The following is a 15744-nucleotide window of genomic DNA, read 5'->3' on the forward strand; positions in this document are numbered from 1 at the left end:
AAAAAAAGTTACAGAATAATGTATCTGTGAACTACAGTCTAGTCTTAATAAACATGAAATATTTAAAAGACAACTATTTGTGTTGTAGTCATTATTAGCAGAAGTTCTAGGAAACAGGCTTCCTTTTATAATCTCTGTGTAAGTTCTGGGGAGCATCATAAAATCAATTCGTTAATTTATCTAGAAAGACCTTGAAAAATTTGAAATACCCTCTCTCCATAGCTGTGCTTCTAGTAAATTACCCGTAGGAAATGGTCATTAATGTCTACAAAGATCTAGGGTCATGATATCTTTATTTCACAATAAGAAAAATGGAGAATATCAGTCATTAGCATGACTTAGATGTTAAGGATATTTTTGATGTCAAGGACCTGGGGTTCAAATACTTCAAGCATCTCCCTACATTTGCATTTAGTTCTTGGATTTAGCACAGGTGAAGTTGTGAAGAGCCACTAATTTACACACAGAGCTGGAGGCGTTTCCCTTGAGATCAAGGATTTGAACTGAAACCACCACAGAGGTTTAAGGACAGAACACATCCTCTGGTGGACAGGCTAGGGACTGGGACTGTGCAGACCAATCATGAAAGAAGAGGGTGTGTCCTAGGTGGTGAGGGTGGTGTCAGATGTATTGACATTCGCGATGCCATGATGTATCCCCTTCAGTCCCATTGATGGACAATGGCAAAAGATGGGATTGAGCTGAAAGTTTCCTACTTAGAGTATACTGTAGAGCTGCCTCATTTACTGTGGAGCATGGCTGGCTGTTGTCTTTGGGATGTACATATTCTTCATCATATAGCTTTTTAAATAAGCTTTCTAAATTAAATAACTTTTTTTCAACTTACCATCTGTAAGACTAGATAGATAGTTGCCATTGACTCCAAGTCAGTGCACCCTTAGGTACAACAGAATGCAGTTCTCACGGTCACTGGCATGTTCGAGTCCATCATTGCAGCCGTTGTGCCCGTCCTTCGCACCAAAGGTCTCTCTCTCCCTTGCTGACCATCTACTGCACCACACAGGAAGTCCTCCTCCAGCAATGGAATCCTCCTGATAACACGTCCAAAGCAAGAGATTTAGACAATGTTCTGCTGTGATCCATACAATTTTATTTTTGAAGCAGATCATCAGGTCTGTCTTCCTAGGGTGTCTTAGTCTGGATGCTCTGTTGAAACCTTTCCACCATGAGTGACCCTGATGAGTGCACAGCTTTCCGAATTACAGCAACACACAAATCACCAAGTGACAGATGGGTGCTAACTGTAAAGATTTGAAGAATATGAAACCTTATCTATGCATATATCTACATCTACTAGAGAATTCTTTCCTCTACACAAAAGTTGGGACTCCTGGTGTGGCACTGTAGGATCATCACTGGACTGAGAACCCACAAGGTCAGAAGTTGAAACCCACCAGATGATCCTTGGAAAACTTACTGTTGTTGTTAGGTGCTGCCAAGTCAGTACCGACTCATAGTGGTCTTATGCATAGCAGAACGAAAGCACTGCCTGAGCCTGGGCCAATGTCCCTATTGTTGTCATGCTTGAGCCCACTGATGCAGCCACTTTGCCAATCCATCTCACTGGGGGTCTTCCTCTTTTTCTCTGACCCTCCACCTTACCGGACATGATATCCTTCTTCAGCAACTGGTCCCTCCTGACAATATGTCCAAAGTATGAGAGACGAAGTTTGGTCATCCTGGCCTCCAAGGAGCACTCTGGCTGCACTTCTTCCAACACAGATCTGTTGGTTCTTTTGGCAGCCCATGGCACTTTCAATATTCTCCTCCAACACCATAAATCAAAAGCATCAATCCTTCTATGGTCTTCCTTATTGGCTGTTCAGCTTTTGCATGGATATGAGGTTATTAAAAACACCATGGCTTGGGTCAGGCGCACCTTAGTCCTCAAGTTGACATCTTTGTTCTTCCACACTTTAAAAAGGTCTTGTGCAGCAGATTTGCCTCCTAATGCAATACCCTATACAGGGTCACTATGAGTCAGAACCAACTCAATGGCATTTAACAGCAACAACAACAACACAAGAGTTTGGAGGGTTTCCACAATTCTTGCCTTTAGGCTATCATGACTAACCTGGAGATAGTTCCACAAATGTGGTTCACTGGAAGAGAGCAGTTTCATCAACTGAGTGGCAAGTGTGGGAGTTAGCTTGGTTTTTTTCCTGTGGTCCCTAGACTCTTAAGGCATGATGGTATCTGCTGGCTCCAGCATTCACGTGTGGTGCAATGAGAGGCCTTACTGCTTTCTAGGACATTGCAGTATCATATAGATCTCTCTCCCATGTATCTCCCAGTTAAATTATTTTCTATTAATTCATCCCACTGGAACAGTATAAAAATGGCATATAAACTGTGATCACAGTTTAAAATTTTTTGCAAACATCTAAAGACAAAGTTCTGGAATAACTTCTGAGTGATTTATATGAATGCTAAAGGAAACCATACTTAAATTCACAAGGCAGAGGTAGGATGTGAACCCCATCCAGAGCTTATGCTAGTTATGTTCTAGTGCTTTCACCTGCAAGGGTGCTGATTTGCATGGTATGATTAGAATGGCTTACATTTCCTTTAAAAAAATATTTTTGATTCCAGATTTTCTATGCGCAATATGTTGTATTTGTAATCAACTCCTGGTATAGCGCTGCAGGATAACACACTGAACCACAAGGTCGGTTTGAACAGCAAGGTCAGCAGTTCAAACTTCAGCAGCTACTCCTCAGAAACTCTACCATGATCGCTATGAGTTGGAATTGACTTGACAGCACATAACAAGTGGCATCAAGTACAACTGTTGAGTGTCTGGAGCCAGCACTTTACAGTTCCAATCTCATCTCTTCCTCTTATTATCTGTGTGTTCATGGGTGTTTATTTCACTTCTCTGAGTTTCATTTCCTCACTGGTGGAAGAGACTGTTAATAGTCCCTGCCTCATGGATTCATTGTGAGGAGTCTGTGGGTTAAACATAGATAAAACTAGTATGGTGTTTCATTTGTGCCGGGCCTTCCTCTAAGTACTATACATATAAGAGGGCTTCAGAAACTTTGTGGAAAGATCCCATTACCTTTTAATTCCATTTTGCCATGAACTTTCTGAAGTCCCTTCATATGTGATACATTTTATTTGATAAATGAATACACAGGCGTCTGGGATGTCACATACTCATGTATACACAGTGCTCCATTCACTTGTGACCAGAGCAATTGTTTAGATAGGTTCATCTTGGATTGATGATGACTCTTCAGAGAACAGAACTCCGAGGTACCCCCCTATTTCTGAGATGATGTTGAGTTATGATGGCGCAGCCAGGCAGGTCAAACACTGAGTGGAAGGAATTGAGAAAGCTAACCTTGCAGGGACCCCTTTCTGAAGGTGTCTGTCCTCTGGGAAGCAGAGAAGCTTAATTAGAAGCTTAGGGCCTGATTAGAAAACCCCAGTCAGTGCCAAATCCCCCTGCCCTGGTCTTCTAATTGCCTTCCTGGAGCAGAGGACCCATCCAGCGTAGGCAGAGATCCAGGTGCCTATTAAGTGGTGCTACTGTGGATGCTTGATCTCCAAAGTTCCAGGTGCAGAAGATGTCTATCCTCTGGTCCCCCAAATCCCCACTTAGACACCACATTCTGCCCTCACTCAACCCATCCCTATGGACTAGGAAGAGAGACACCTTGGTCCTACTAAAGGTAAATGTGGTCATACTTGAGCAGAGAGAAGTGAACCCTGGCTCAGATTGGAAATGCAAATGTTAACCTGAGTCTTGGTTTCCTCTGATGTAACATGGGTTTATCTTGTTGCTGCTTTAGCAAGTAGGGAGAACCAAGTGTGGTATGCCAGGGAATACAAAGAGCGAGACGTTCGAAGGCTCACTTCTCTCTAGCAGTGATGTAAGTCACTTAACATCTTTGGGTCTTGGTTTTCTTATCTATGAAATGGGACGGATAATTCCTGTCATCATTGGTTCAGGGGATTGTTCACAATCAGAAGACACTAGGTAAGTGATGTTTATTGTGGTTAGTTGTCCTGGATTGGTGCTGTAGGAGAAGCACTGGACTGCTAACTGAAAGGTTGGCTGTTCAAACCCACCAGCCACTCTTTGGAAACACCATGAGTCAGACTGATTTGACGGCATTAACAACAACAGGCAATTCTCATTCATGACGACCTATCTGTGCAGAGTAGAACTGCTTCCTTCATAGGGTTTTCTGAACAGATCACCAGGCCTGTCTTCCTAGGCACCTATTATTGGGTTTGAACCTCTGACCTTTTGGCTAGTAGTCATGTTTCTGCTACCAAGGGACTCTAGGTCGGTGATACTTTATGGAAAAGTAGGGAGGTTACTTTTTGAGAAAATGGAAAGAATAAGCAACAACTTGTGTAAAATCCATTGCAAATTTGTAAAAATCTGGAATGTATTTGCAATAATTCCATGAGATGGTACCACCTTTACAGAGAGAGCTGGAAGCTACAGGTAGGCTCCAAAGCAGAATGAGCTACTTCATGGAAAGGTGATTTCCCCATCAGTAGAAATGTTCAGGCTCCCATAAATGAGATTAATCAGAAAGGGTCACTGTCAGGTCAAAGATCATGGTCAGTGGTGCTGTGGAGGTGACTTCTACCCTGGGTAGGATGTGGCCCATAAGTCCCTGAAGCTCAGAGTCCATGATGCTGCACTGTGAGTGCATACAGAGATGGGGCCTCTGCTTGAGGAACTGTCCAGCTGGGTGATGATTTGGGGGTAACTCTATGGAGGCAAGGGTTGAAGAGTTCTTGTTGTTGTTAAGTGCTGTTGAGTTGGTTCTGACCCACAGCAACTCTGCATAGGGTTTAGTAGCTGGTGGGTTTGAACCACTCACCTTGCAGTTCAGTCTGACATTGTAGTCCAGAGCATTATCCTGCAGCACCACACCAGGACTCTGAAAGAGTTCTAGTCAGAGTCAAAAGGCTGATGTCTATGTTCATGCTTTATAAAGCTCTGCATAGGTCTTTCACCACAAACGCTCCTCCCCTCCCAATAACCCTTTTAAGGAGGACAGTTCATCTGTTCTCATCTCTCTCTGAGATGCATAGAACTTGAGGACTCTGAACATCAGAAAAGCTATAATGACATCCTAAAAGGAGGAGTAGTCCAGGAAACAGAAACAAACAAACAAAAAAACATCTTGTTAAGATGCAGGAGACTTGGGCTCTAGTCATCCCCATCTTTTTCACTGGCTGTTTGGATCTGAGCAACACACTCTTCACTGGATTTCTCTTCCCTATATTTAGGTGGGAATTCAGTGTGGCACTATAGGATAATGCACTGGACCACAAGGTTGGTTTGAATCACAAGGTCAACAGTTCAAATTCACTAGCCTCTCTAGGAAACCCCATACAGGGTTGCTATGAGTCAGAACCTAGTTGACAGCACTTAACAACAACAACAACAATATTGAGGTGGGAGTAATGCTACTTCATTTGCATGAGGCAGAAGGGTGGGACCATAGGTTTTAGAGATGTCTTATGTTCCAAGAATCTACTACATACTCACTCTGTGGAGCAGATGGGTCAGAGTGAGCAGGAATTGGTGAAGGAGAAGTGTACAAGATTTGATTTCAACCTTAAGTTTACTGTAAGGTCACAAAGTGAGAAAGGGTCTCAAGAATTCCCTTGTAGTCTTCAGCCCCCACCCCCTCTTTCCCACATCTCCCATCTTCAGAAAGGTCCTTGGCATCAGCGCAGCCACCATGATGAGTTGAGAGGTTTGATAAAAACAGTCCTGGTTCTAATTTTGGCTACTTCTCTTCTTAGCTTTGTGACCCTTGGATAGTAAATTGACTTCTCTTAGTTTCACTTTCCTCCCCTGAAAATGGATGGATCCCATGAGATAATGGATGTAAATGTTCTAAAGTGAGAGATTATGAAAGTAATTTACATGTTTGGGCAGATGAGGGCCTTTCCAATGTATGCATTTCATTCTCACACTACTCCTGGGAGTTAAGCAGTATTATGCCCATTGTGCAGATGGAAAATGGAACTCAGAGAATATAACTGACAGACTGGGATTTGACCTTATTTTGATAGATCTTCAAACCATTCTAGTTCCTTACACCATGCTGGTTCTGCCTTTCTGCTATTTTCAAGGAGACTGGCCAGAGCATATTTTCTATGTCCTTATGAATTTTAATTCAACTCATAATATAAAATGATCAAATAAAAATTTTTCTCAAGAAATTTCTGAGGGAAAGATAGAGCTTTTGAATAGAGGCTCTATTTTTATTTCTGGCTGGAACCAATGTTTTTTTTTTTATTTTTTCTTCTTACCAGAACACAGAGCTCATAGGATGAGCTTTAATGCATTCTCAAAATTTGCATGCTAAGTCCTTTCTGAAACTCTAAGTGGTAACACCTTATATCTCATTTCATTGTTTCCTTTTCCTCTTTAAATCCATACAAGCAGAAGATTCTAGTTTGATTCTAGTGGCAGTGGAGAGAATCACTGTCATCTACATGTCTTTTGTTATACTAATTCATCACTATCTACATAGCGTCAAGTATACTGCCTGGCACAGAGCAAACAGGCAGATCCTTTAGAAATCTTTGTTGAATACTCTAGTCAATGGAACAGAATACATGACCTTGGACACAGTACACAACCTTTATACCTCAGAATTTTTTAATGACATTAAAACTGACTTGGAGAATCCAAGTGGATTAGTTTTGCCGAGCTACATAATACTCTTCAGATGTATGGCTGTATATTTTCCACAATATGTATAAAGCTGGTCTCTGAGCACTTACAGTTGCAACAGTAATTCCTTTCAAGTTCAAACTCTACTTTTAGAAACATCTCCCCATACATTGTTTAGTTTGATCCATAATGGCCTCTTGGCTCCCAGACCATTGTTTTCTCTGCTTTAAATGACAGGCAGCGCCAACTAAACACAGAGCCCTGCTGGGCTTTCTCTCTTCTTTTATCTCTGTTAGCCTTCTGAGCCTTAGTTGAGGTCTTGGGAAGAATTAATACCCTCAAAGAGCAGACTATCTTGAGAACTTTTCCTTCAATTTTGGAATGCATGAGCTTATGTATTCTATGTGTGTCGACCATCGATATAAAAATGTGCTTGTAGTCTTTGAACAGACATTGGCTAATGTGTGTGTGTGTGTGTGTGTGTGTGATAATGTAATATTACAAAAATCCACCAGGGAGGCTTGTTTGGAAGTAAAATATTTCTGTGTTTGATCAACAATCAGATAACATATGGTAGAGAATGTGAAATATTGATGTTGCGCAATACCATGGAGCCTGGTGGGCGCATGATCATCAAGGATTTGTTTTCTTCCTGTACGTCCATAAAAGCCAGCAATTCCAACTATTTAGTGGACTTCACAAACAAGGAACTTTCAGTGTTCTGTTCATATTTCTCCATCAATTTTTTAAATTGCCCAGAGTCAAATTATTTCAGTTAATGTCTTACTGCTCCCTGGTTCTTCTCCCTGCCTGAAGAGTTTGCAGACCTACTATTTTCCCTAATATTAATCACTAGGAAATTGATAGGCTCTTCTAACTAGAATTATAGATCATTTTGGGCCAGTTCAGAAATTAAGACAATGTACCACAAGGCAAGGTGGAACCATTCTTAGGAAGACAGCCAAAATTTTCAGTCTCTCTGAAGGAGAGTGAGTCTCCATGTCTCTCTTGGAGAATCACATTAAAGTGTATTATGAGTCAGGAGACACCTCCTCCTCCATGATGCTCATGTCTTAACTCAGAGGCCCAGGTCACTCACTACCTGGGGATTTTGATTTATGATGATTCTAGGAGCTGGCCGAAGAAGCACAGACCTGGAGCCCTCCCTAGACATTTCCATTTTATCCTTTTTCCATTATCCACAGAGTGGCCTGATGTGGGATGAACCATTGTTAGAGCATTGGCTTTCCAGAACCCATTTGGCAATGAGTTTTATTGCTCTAGATGCTGATGGGGCTGGTGATTCTGATGATCCTGGCATTGGCTATTTGATTTTGTATTTACTTACTCATCATTGCCTCTTTCCAAAAGAGATTTAAAGTGGCTTGTGAAAATGCACAACATGCAGCAAGATAAAATAAATGAACAATGAAGACAAACTTTAGGAAAAGGACAATGTAGGTTAGGAAGTGGTAGTGAGGAGTCAGGAGCAAGGCTGGTTCATGTGACTTTTGTCTCCCAACATAAATTGTGTGAGAGGTAAAAGTTCCTTGTTGGGTGCAGGCTGCTCATTAGAGTTTTAGTCTGATGGTAGCCCTACATGTCTCCTTTCCCTCCATCCCTGCAGATAGGACAGGACTAATAAAGGTGATACTAAGAAAGGAGTATGTGAGGATTGTTCCAAGTCAGAATTGTGGTCATTTGCCAAGATCTTTAACTCTGTTCATCTCCTTTTTGTTCAGGTATGAGAGGGTAATGCACATAAACTACCTAGAAAAGTCCTGGACATTAAGAAATGTGCTTGCTGAATAGTTGTTGGTGGTAAATACTGTTGAATTGGTTCTGACTTAAAGTGACTCTGTATAGGGTTTCCAAGGACCAGCTGGTGGGTTTGAACTACCAACCTTGTTGTTCATTGTCCAATGCTACAGCATCACACCAGGACTCCTGTAAGGTGACTCTCATTATTACCATATTCATGAGCAATGGGATTATGAATGGGAGCATGTGGGCAAATCCCAGAAATCTAAGCCAAGTTGCTTATCTCTGCAAACCTCTGTTTCCTAGTCTATACATGTTGTTGTTAAGTGCCGTTGAGTCGGTTCTGACCAACAGCAACCCTGTATAGGGTTTCTGAGGAGCAGCTGGTGAGCTTGAACCATCAACCTTGCAGTTCAAACAGCTTTGCAGTCTGGCGCATTAACCCACAGCACCACACAAGGACTCCAATCTATACATAGGGTACTAATAATATGTCTTGTGTTGGATTGTTTTGATAAATAAATGAGAAAGTATGAAGTGGTTTCTTTCTTCATGTCAATGATCTCCTAATTCCACCATCATCAGCTGCCATCTAGTTGATCCCAACTCAAGGTGATCCCATGAGTGTCAGGAGAGAACTGTGCTCCATAGCTAATCTTTGGAAGTAGATCGCTAGGCCTTTTTTCTGAGATGCCTCTGGATTTACTTGAACTTCTAATTTTTTGATTGTCAATAGAGTATGTTAACTGTTTGCAACTCCTGAAACTCATAGAACTGTGGTCATTTAGTACAGCCTGCTTATGTGAGGACACAGACTCAGAGACAGGAAGAGATTTGCTTATGTTTACACAGAACATTAGTAGCGCCCTGAACTTTAATTCAGGCCTCGAGATATGATTTTCAGCTTTCTCGTTGTATTCTCTCCCTGACCCATCATGATTAACTGAATTGACCCTCGATATCCTTTGTAGTGCCCCCACCATGACAAAGAAAAATCCAGAGGAGTGATGGAATGAAGGCATCCCCTGACTTGCACCTCCCTTGCTGGGGCAGCATTAGCTGGGTTACAATCCCACTTCCTGGGCCACATGGATGGGCCATGGGGTTGTTGTTGTTAAGTGCTGTCAAGTTGGTTCTGACTCATAGCAACCCTGCAAAGGGCTTCTGAGGCTGTATATCTTCGCAGAAAGCCTCGTCTTTCTCCCATAAAGATGAGCCTTGAACCGCTGATCTTGTTGTTTACAGTCCAGTGATTATTCTACAGAGCCACAGCGTTCCCCGGGATATAGGGGTAAGTTAGTAGAAAGCACAGTGCATTTGGAGTCAGGAGTCCTGGTACCGTTTATTAACTATGTGGTCTTGGGAAAGTGGTTTAATCACTTTGAGCTTCATTTTACTTAGCCATAAAATGAACGTCATTAAATTTCTGGATGACAGAATATCTTAGTGGTTGAAAATCATTTTAGTGGCCATTAAATGCCTTCAGTGCTTACTCTGTGCTAGACACAATGCTGAGCTTCCATGAGGTATCTGCTTATTTCTCACAATATAGCAGTGAGGTCAGTATTGTTATTCTTATTACATAGATGGCAAAATGGGGACTCTAGAAATCAAGGAACTTGCTCATGTTCCCACAAATAGAAATGACTGAGCCTGGTTTAGAAAAGGAAATTCTGACTGTCTTCACAACCCATTTTATTTTATTTTATTTTTCAAGAACTAAGATTTATTCAGTGATTCAGTAATTGAGATAACAATTTTGATACAATGAGAAAAGTAAACCACACCTATAGCTATAGCTATTTTTTTGTTTTTTCTTTAAACTTTTTATTGTGAATTGGATGAAAGTTTCAGAGCAGATTCGTTTTCCATTCAACACTTTGTTTTGCATAATTCATTGCAATCCCCACATGTAACACCACTTATTCCACTTCTCTCTGGGTTCCCTGTTTCCATGTCTCCTCCTGTGGCACTGTGGGCTAATGCGTCAGACTGTAAAGTCATTTGAACTGCAAGGTCGGTGGTTCAAGTTCACCAACTGCTCCTTGGAAACCCCATACAGGGTTGTTATGGGTCGGAATCACTCAAAAGCACTTAACAACAACAAGAATCCTTCTAAACTTTTTCCTTGGGTAAATACTGCTCTTTTGATCTCAGTTGGTTGATTATTCTAAGGCGTGCATTGTTGTTGTTGTTAAGTGCCACTGAGTTAGTTCTGACTCATAGTGACCCTGTATAGGGTTTCCTAGGAGTTACTGGTGAGCTTGAACCACTGACCTTGCAGTTCAAATAGACTTTGCAGTCCAGGGCATTAACCCACAGCACCATACTAGGACTCCGTATCTCCCTAATATCGCATGTCTCCCTAATATTGCTCCCCTTATAGACTTATTACTTAGCAGAAAATTGAGTCACAAAGGTGAGTTCATTTCCAGACCTGAATGGTGACTAAGAGTCCTAGTCTTGGGGTTTCCACCAGTCTCTATCTGGGTGTGGCGCTGTAGGATCAGCACTGGACTTTGAACCACAAGGCAAGCCATTAAAAACCCACCAGCTGCTCCTTGGAAACCCTATATAGGGTTGCAATGAGTATGAACTGACTCGATGGCACTTAACAACAACAACAACACTATCTAGTTATTTGACATTTTGCATTTAGGACAGTAGTAAAAATCTACTATCTGACTTTAACATTAATGATGTAGGTCTAGTAGTAGCAACTGCTGAAGTGCAAGGCAAGAGTAACATTGATTGTGATCATTTAGGTTATATGCCAACTTGTCACTTGATTTGGTCATGATTCCCAGTGGTTTGGCAGTTATGTAATGATGTAATTTGGCAGTTATGTTGTGATACAGTCATCCTCCACTGTGATCTGATCTGATCACCCTCAATGTTTGCTTGAATGTCAAGTTTGTATAATGAACTGGTCTTTGGAATCTAGCCATGCCAATAAAGGAGGAATGGGTGTTTAAGCTAGATAATTCAGAAACTGGCCAGTGCAATAGAAAACACTGAGCTTGAAGATATTTATGACTCAGGTGGAAAATACTATATTTTATTAGCATTTTCTTAGCCACTGTTCTTTATTACTGGGATTTCAGCTTTACCTTTCTACCTGTACGTAGCACATCAGGGATTTCTCTCATGAATGTTTTCCACAAGCCCATGAAGGATACTGTATATTTGATAATATATGGAGGAGTGGTCCATTGCTAAGGATTTACACCTTTATTTTCTATTGTTTGTAAATAAATTATGTGTGTAAAAAATGGGAATAGTTAGCAGATTCCCATCTTTCTTTTCAATGAACCTGCCTTGACAATTCGATTTAATTGATAAACTCCCTCTGTTTCAGGTCCCTAGATGGCACAGTTTGCGCTTAGCTATTAATCTAAAGATGTGTGTATTTTAGCCAACCCAATAGCAGCATGAAAGAGAGACCTGGTCATCCACTTCCATAAATACCACAGCCAAGAAAACCCTACAGAGTGCAGCTCTCCTCTATAACACACAGGATCACTCTGAGTCTCTATACCTTGTTGTATTGTTTCACAGCACTTATTACTTTCTACCATTTAAAACATTTGAACACATATTGTATACGACTGGTCCTCTGCTAGAATGACAGCTCCCTGAGGGCAGGGATCTCTGTTTTGTTCCTAAGCAACCAAAAGAGCACCTGGTGCATCGGCCGTTCTCAGTGGATTCTCATTGAGCAAATAAATACGTACAACTTCATTTATTTTTCTTCAGTCAGGATAATTTATATGAATTATAGTTTGAATTGTACCCCCTCTCCAATATATGTTGTAAATCCTAAACCCTATACCTGTAACTGTAATTCCATTTAGAAATGGGGTTTCTTTGCTATGAGAGTGAGAAAGTATGTTTTGATTCAATCTCTTCTGAGATATTAAGAGCAGATGAAAGAAGGAAGCCAGGGAGCAGAGATGGGGGAAGATAGATGTCACGCCACATGAAAATTATCAAGGAGCCAGAGAATTGATGCTGGAGAGACAAGACCCTTCCCCCAGACTCGACAGAGAAAAAGAAAGCCTTCGCATTGCACCGGTGCCCTCAATTGAGATTTCTAAACTGTGAGAACATTAACTGTTTATTGGGAAAGTAACCCACTTTTGGTATTTCTGCCATTGCAGCACTAAAAAATCAGGACAACTCCAAAACCAAACCAACTCCACTGCCATCCAGTCAATTCCAACTTGTATAGTGACCCAGTGTAAGGGTTCCAAGGCTGTAAATCTATACAGGGCTGAAATCCTCATCTTTCTCCCAAGGAGCAGCTGATGGGTTTCAACTGACCTTACTGTTAGCAGTTTAGTTCTTATTCTACAATGCCTAGATAACTCCTCTTAGAACACAGCAACTCAGTCTTTTGGGAGAAGATCAGAAGAAGATTTAACCTTTGGCATAGGAAACGAAAACCCTAGCTATATGCATTAACAGGAATTCAGTTGGTGAAAAGCACCAGGTACTGACCTTTATTTTTTCAATGCAGTAGTTTTTGCCAAACATTGATCACAATTTTCATATTTATCTGAAATCCTGTGAGATCTTTCTTAAATTCAGTTTTTGTTTCAGGATGAATGGAGGACAAGAAGAATCACCCTTGAAGTCCACATTCAGTATTTCTGTGACCCCAAATCATCAGCATCCAAAGCACAGATATAAGATTGTCCAAATATCTGGCAAGAACCCCATCTGTATTAGAATTCTAAACTCAGTGTGATGGCTTTCCCCTTTAATGAGCTTTGCAAGTTGATTCCAGAGTGGCTTGATTCTTGTGTCTCACTGATTGATAATGATCTGGCATTTAAAAAAATGGGACAGGTACTTTGGAATGAGAGAACTTGGAAACCAGACCATAGTACTTGGCAGAAACAGAGAGGAAGTGACTTTGCAGGCGACAGGTTGTACATTATCAGGAATTGTAAAAGTACTAGCAGGTCTTGCTCTTCAGGGCTCTCTGACTTGCATCCCATTTCCCATTCTGCTCACATGTACATCAAGAACAACCCCCAATTTTGGGATTCCAAGGGGTTCTGAACTTGGAGGTGAGAAGATTCCTGAATGTCTCACTTTGACCAAGAATTTAGAAAAAATAATTCCAAGTGTGTTAGGCACATGATGTAATTTGTATCCTTCATAATAATATTGCAATGCTGGCATTGTAATCCTCATTTAACCAACACTAAAGCTGAGGTCAAGAAAGGTTAATGAACTTGACCAAGGTCTCCCTCCCACCCAACATCTTACACACAGAACCACTAATGCTCCGAAGATCTTAAGGGATTTGAATCTAGTCCATGTCCTGAATACTTTGTTCTTCCCACAAAGTAGTGATTTCTGGTTCCACAGTGGGATTGATAGAGGGTCTCCAATTCTGGATCTGTCAGAAGCTTGGATGTGCATAGGGAACTGGATTCTAGCCCTGATTTTGCCTCTTTACTAATTACAAAATCTTGAACAAGTTGCCTCACCTCTTTGATCATCATATTCTTATCTTGAATATGGAATTAACAATATGTGCTTCCAATGGATTTCTAAAAGATCAAAACATTTAGGGTTCTAAAAATCTAAAAGATTATTTTCCTTACTGAGTCTATTAGTTTCCTAGGATTACAGCAACAAATGTCTTTAAACAATGGAAATTCATTCTCTCACAATCTAGAATCAAGGTGTTGGCAGGGTAGGGGTCTTTATAGATGGAGGGAAGGTATGTTCCTTGCTTCTTCCTAGCTTTTGGTGATGGCCAGCAATCCTTGGTGTTCCTTGGCGTGTAGACCCATCACTTCAATCTTTGCCTCTATATTCACATGGTATTCTCTTTGGGTCTCTTCTTATAAGGAAACTGGGTTCAGGACCCACCTTAAGATCCAATATGATGTCATTTTAATTAATCACATCTGCCAAGACCCTATTTCCAGATAAGGTCATAGTCTTAGATTTGGGTGGACATGAAATTTTGGGTACACTATTCAACCCAGTGCAATGATCAAATCAAGCTATGTTCACCTTTAGTTATATGAGATTTTATTTTATTTTTTGTTTCAGCAGGTGACCTTGGCTTAATGGCAGAGAACAACACTGTGGTGACAGACTTTGTTCTGGTGGGATTCCAGCTACGGCCAGAGCTTCAGCTGGGCCTCTTCTTCGTGTTTCTGATTCTTTACCTCACCACCATTGGGGGCAACCTGGGCATGATCCTACTGATTCAGAGTGACCCTCATCTCCAGACTCCCATGTACTTCTTCCTCAGCCACCTTTCTTTCCTGGACATCTGCTATTCCACTGTAATTATCCCTCAGTTGCTTAAAACCTTAGGAACTGAAAAGACAGTCATCTCCTTTGAGTGCTGCGCCGCCCAGTTCTTCTTTTTCACACTTTATGCTAGTACTGAATGTTTTCTCTTGGCTGTGATGGCCTATGACCGCTATGTGGCTGTGTGTAACCCTCTCCTCTATGCTGCAGCCATGACACCAAAGACCCGCCTCGGGCTGGTGGCCGGGGCCTATAGTGGTGCAATGGCTAATTCTGTGATACGCACTGGGTGTACGTTTTCCCTCTCTTTCTGTAAGTCCAATCACGTGGATTTCTTCTTTTGTGACTTGCCACCCCTCCTGAAGCTTGCCTGTAATGAGACCAAGCCACGGGAGCTAGTGATCTACCTCTTAGCTTTTTTTGTCATCACAACCAGCATTTCAGTGATTCTTATCTCCTACCTATTCATCATCAGGGCTATTCTGAGGATCCGTACAGCAGGTGGCAAAGCCAAAACCTTCTCCACTTGTGCTTCTCATATGACTGCAGTGGCTCTTTTCTTTGGAACTCTCATATTCATGTACCTGAAAGGTAACATGGGCTCAGCCCTCGGGGAAGACAAGATTGTGTCTGTGTTTTACACTATGGTCATCCCCATGCTGAACCCAATGGTCTACAGCCTCAGAAACAAGGAAGTGAAGGGGGCTCTGAAGAAAGCTTTCAGCAGGATGAAGGTTTCCCAAGCAGTCTAAGACCTGAGTTTCATCAATTCAGAAGTTCCTGTGAAAGATCCTCTGTGCTTTGGCTTGTCTCCTTAACACATGAACCAGATCTCACAGTTACAAAGGCCTTTTGCTGTTGTTGTTAGGTGCCATTGAGTCGGCACTGACTGATAGCAATCCGATGCACAACAGAGTGAAACCCAGCCTTGTCCTGGACTAACCTCACAGTTGTTGCCACACTTGAGCTCCCTGATGCTGCCACTTTTCCAATCCATCTCACTGGGGGTCTTCCTCTTT

The 15744-nt window shown here is 41.5% G+C and overlaps 1 protein-coding gene across 1 annotated transcript; it reads left to right on the forward strand.

Moving 5' to 3' along the window:
• The first annotated feature begins 14532 nt into the window (after positions 1-14532).
• Positions 14533-15477, forward strand: LOC102836810 (olfactory receptor 9I1-like). The gene has a single exon (XM_006875761.1). It carries the CDS (start codon positions 14536-14538, stop codon positions 15475-15477), a length of 942 nt encoding a protein of 313 aa, XP_006875823.1. The 5' UTR covers positions 14533-14535.
• Positions 15478-15744: the final 267 nt, after the last annotated feature.

This window comes from Chrysochloris asiatica, unplaced genomic scaffold, assembly GCF_000296735.1.
Source record: "Chrysochloris asiatica unplaced genomic scaffold, ChrAsi1.0 scaffold00339, whole genome shotgun sequence".
In the NCBI taxonomy this organism is placed as follows: Eukaryota; Metazoa; Chordata; class Mammalia; order Afrosoricida; family Chrysochloridae; genus Chrysochloris; species Chrysochloris asiatica.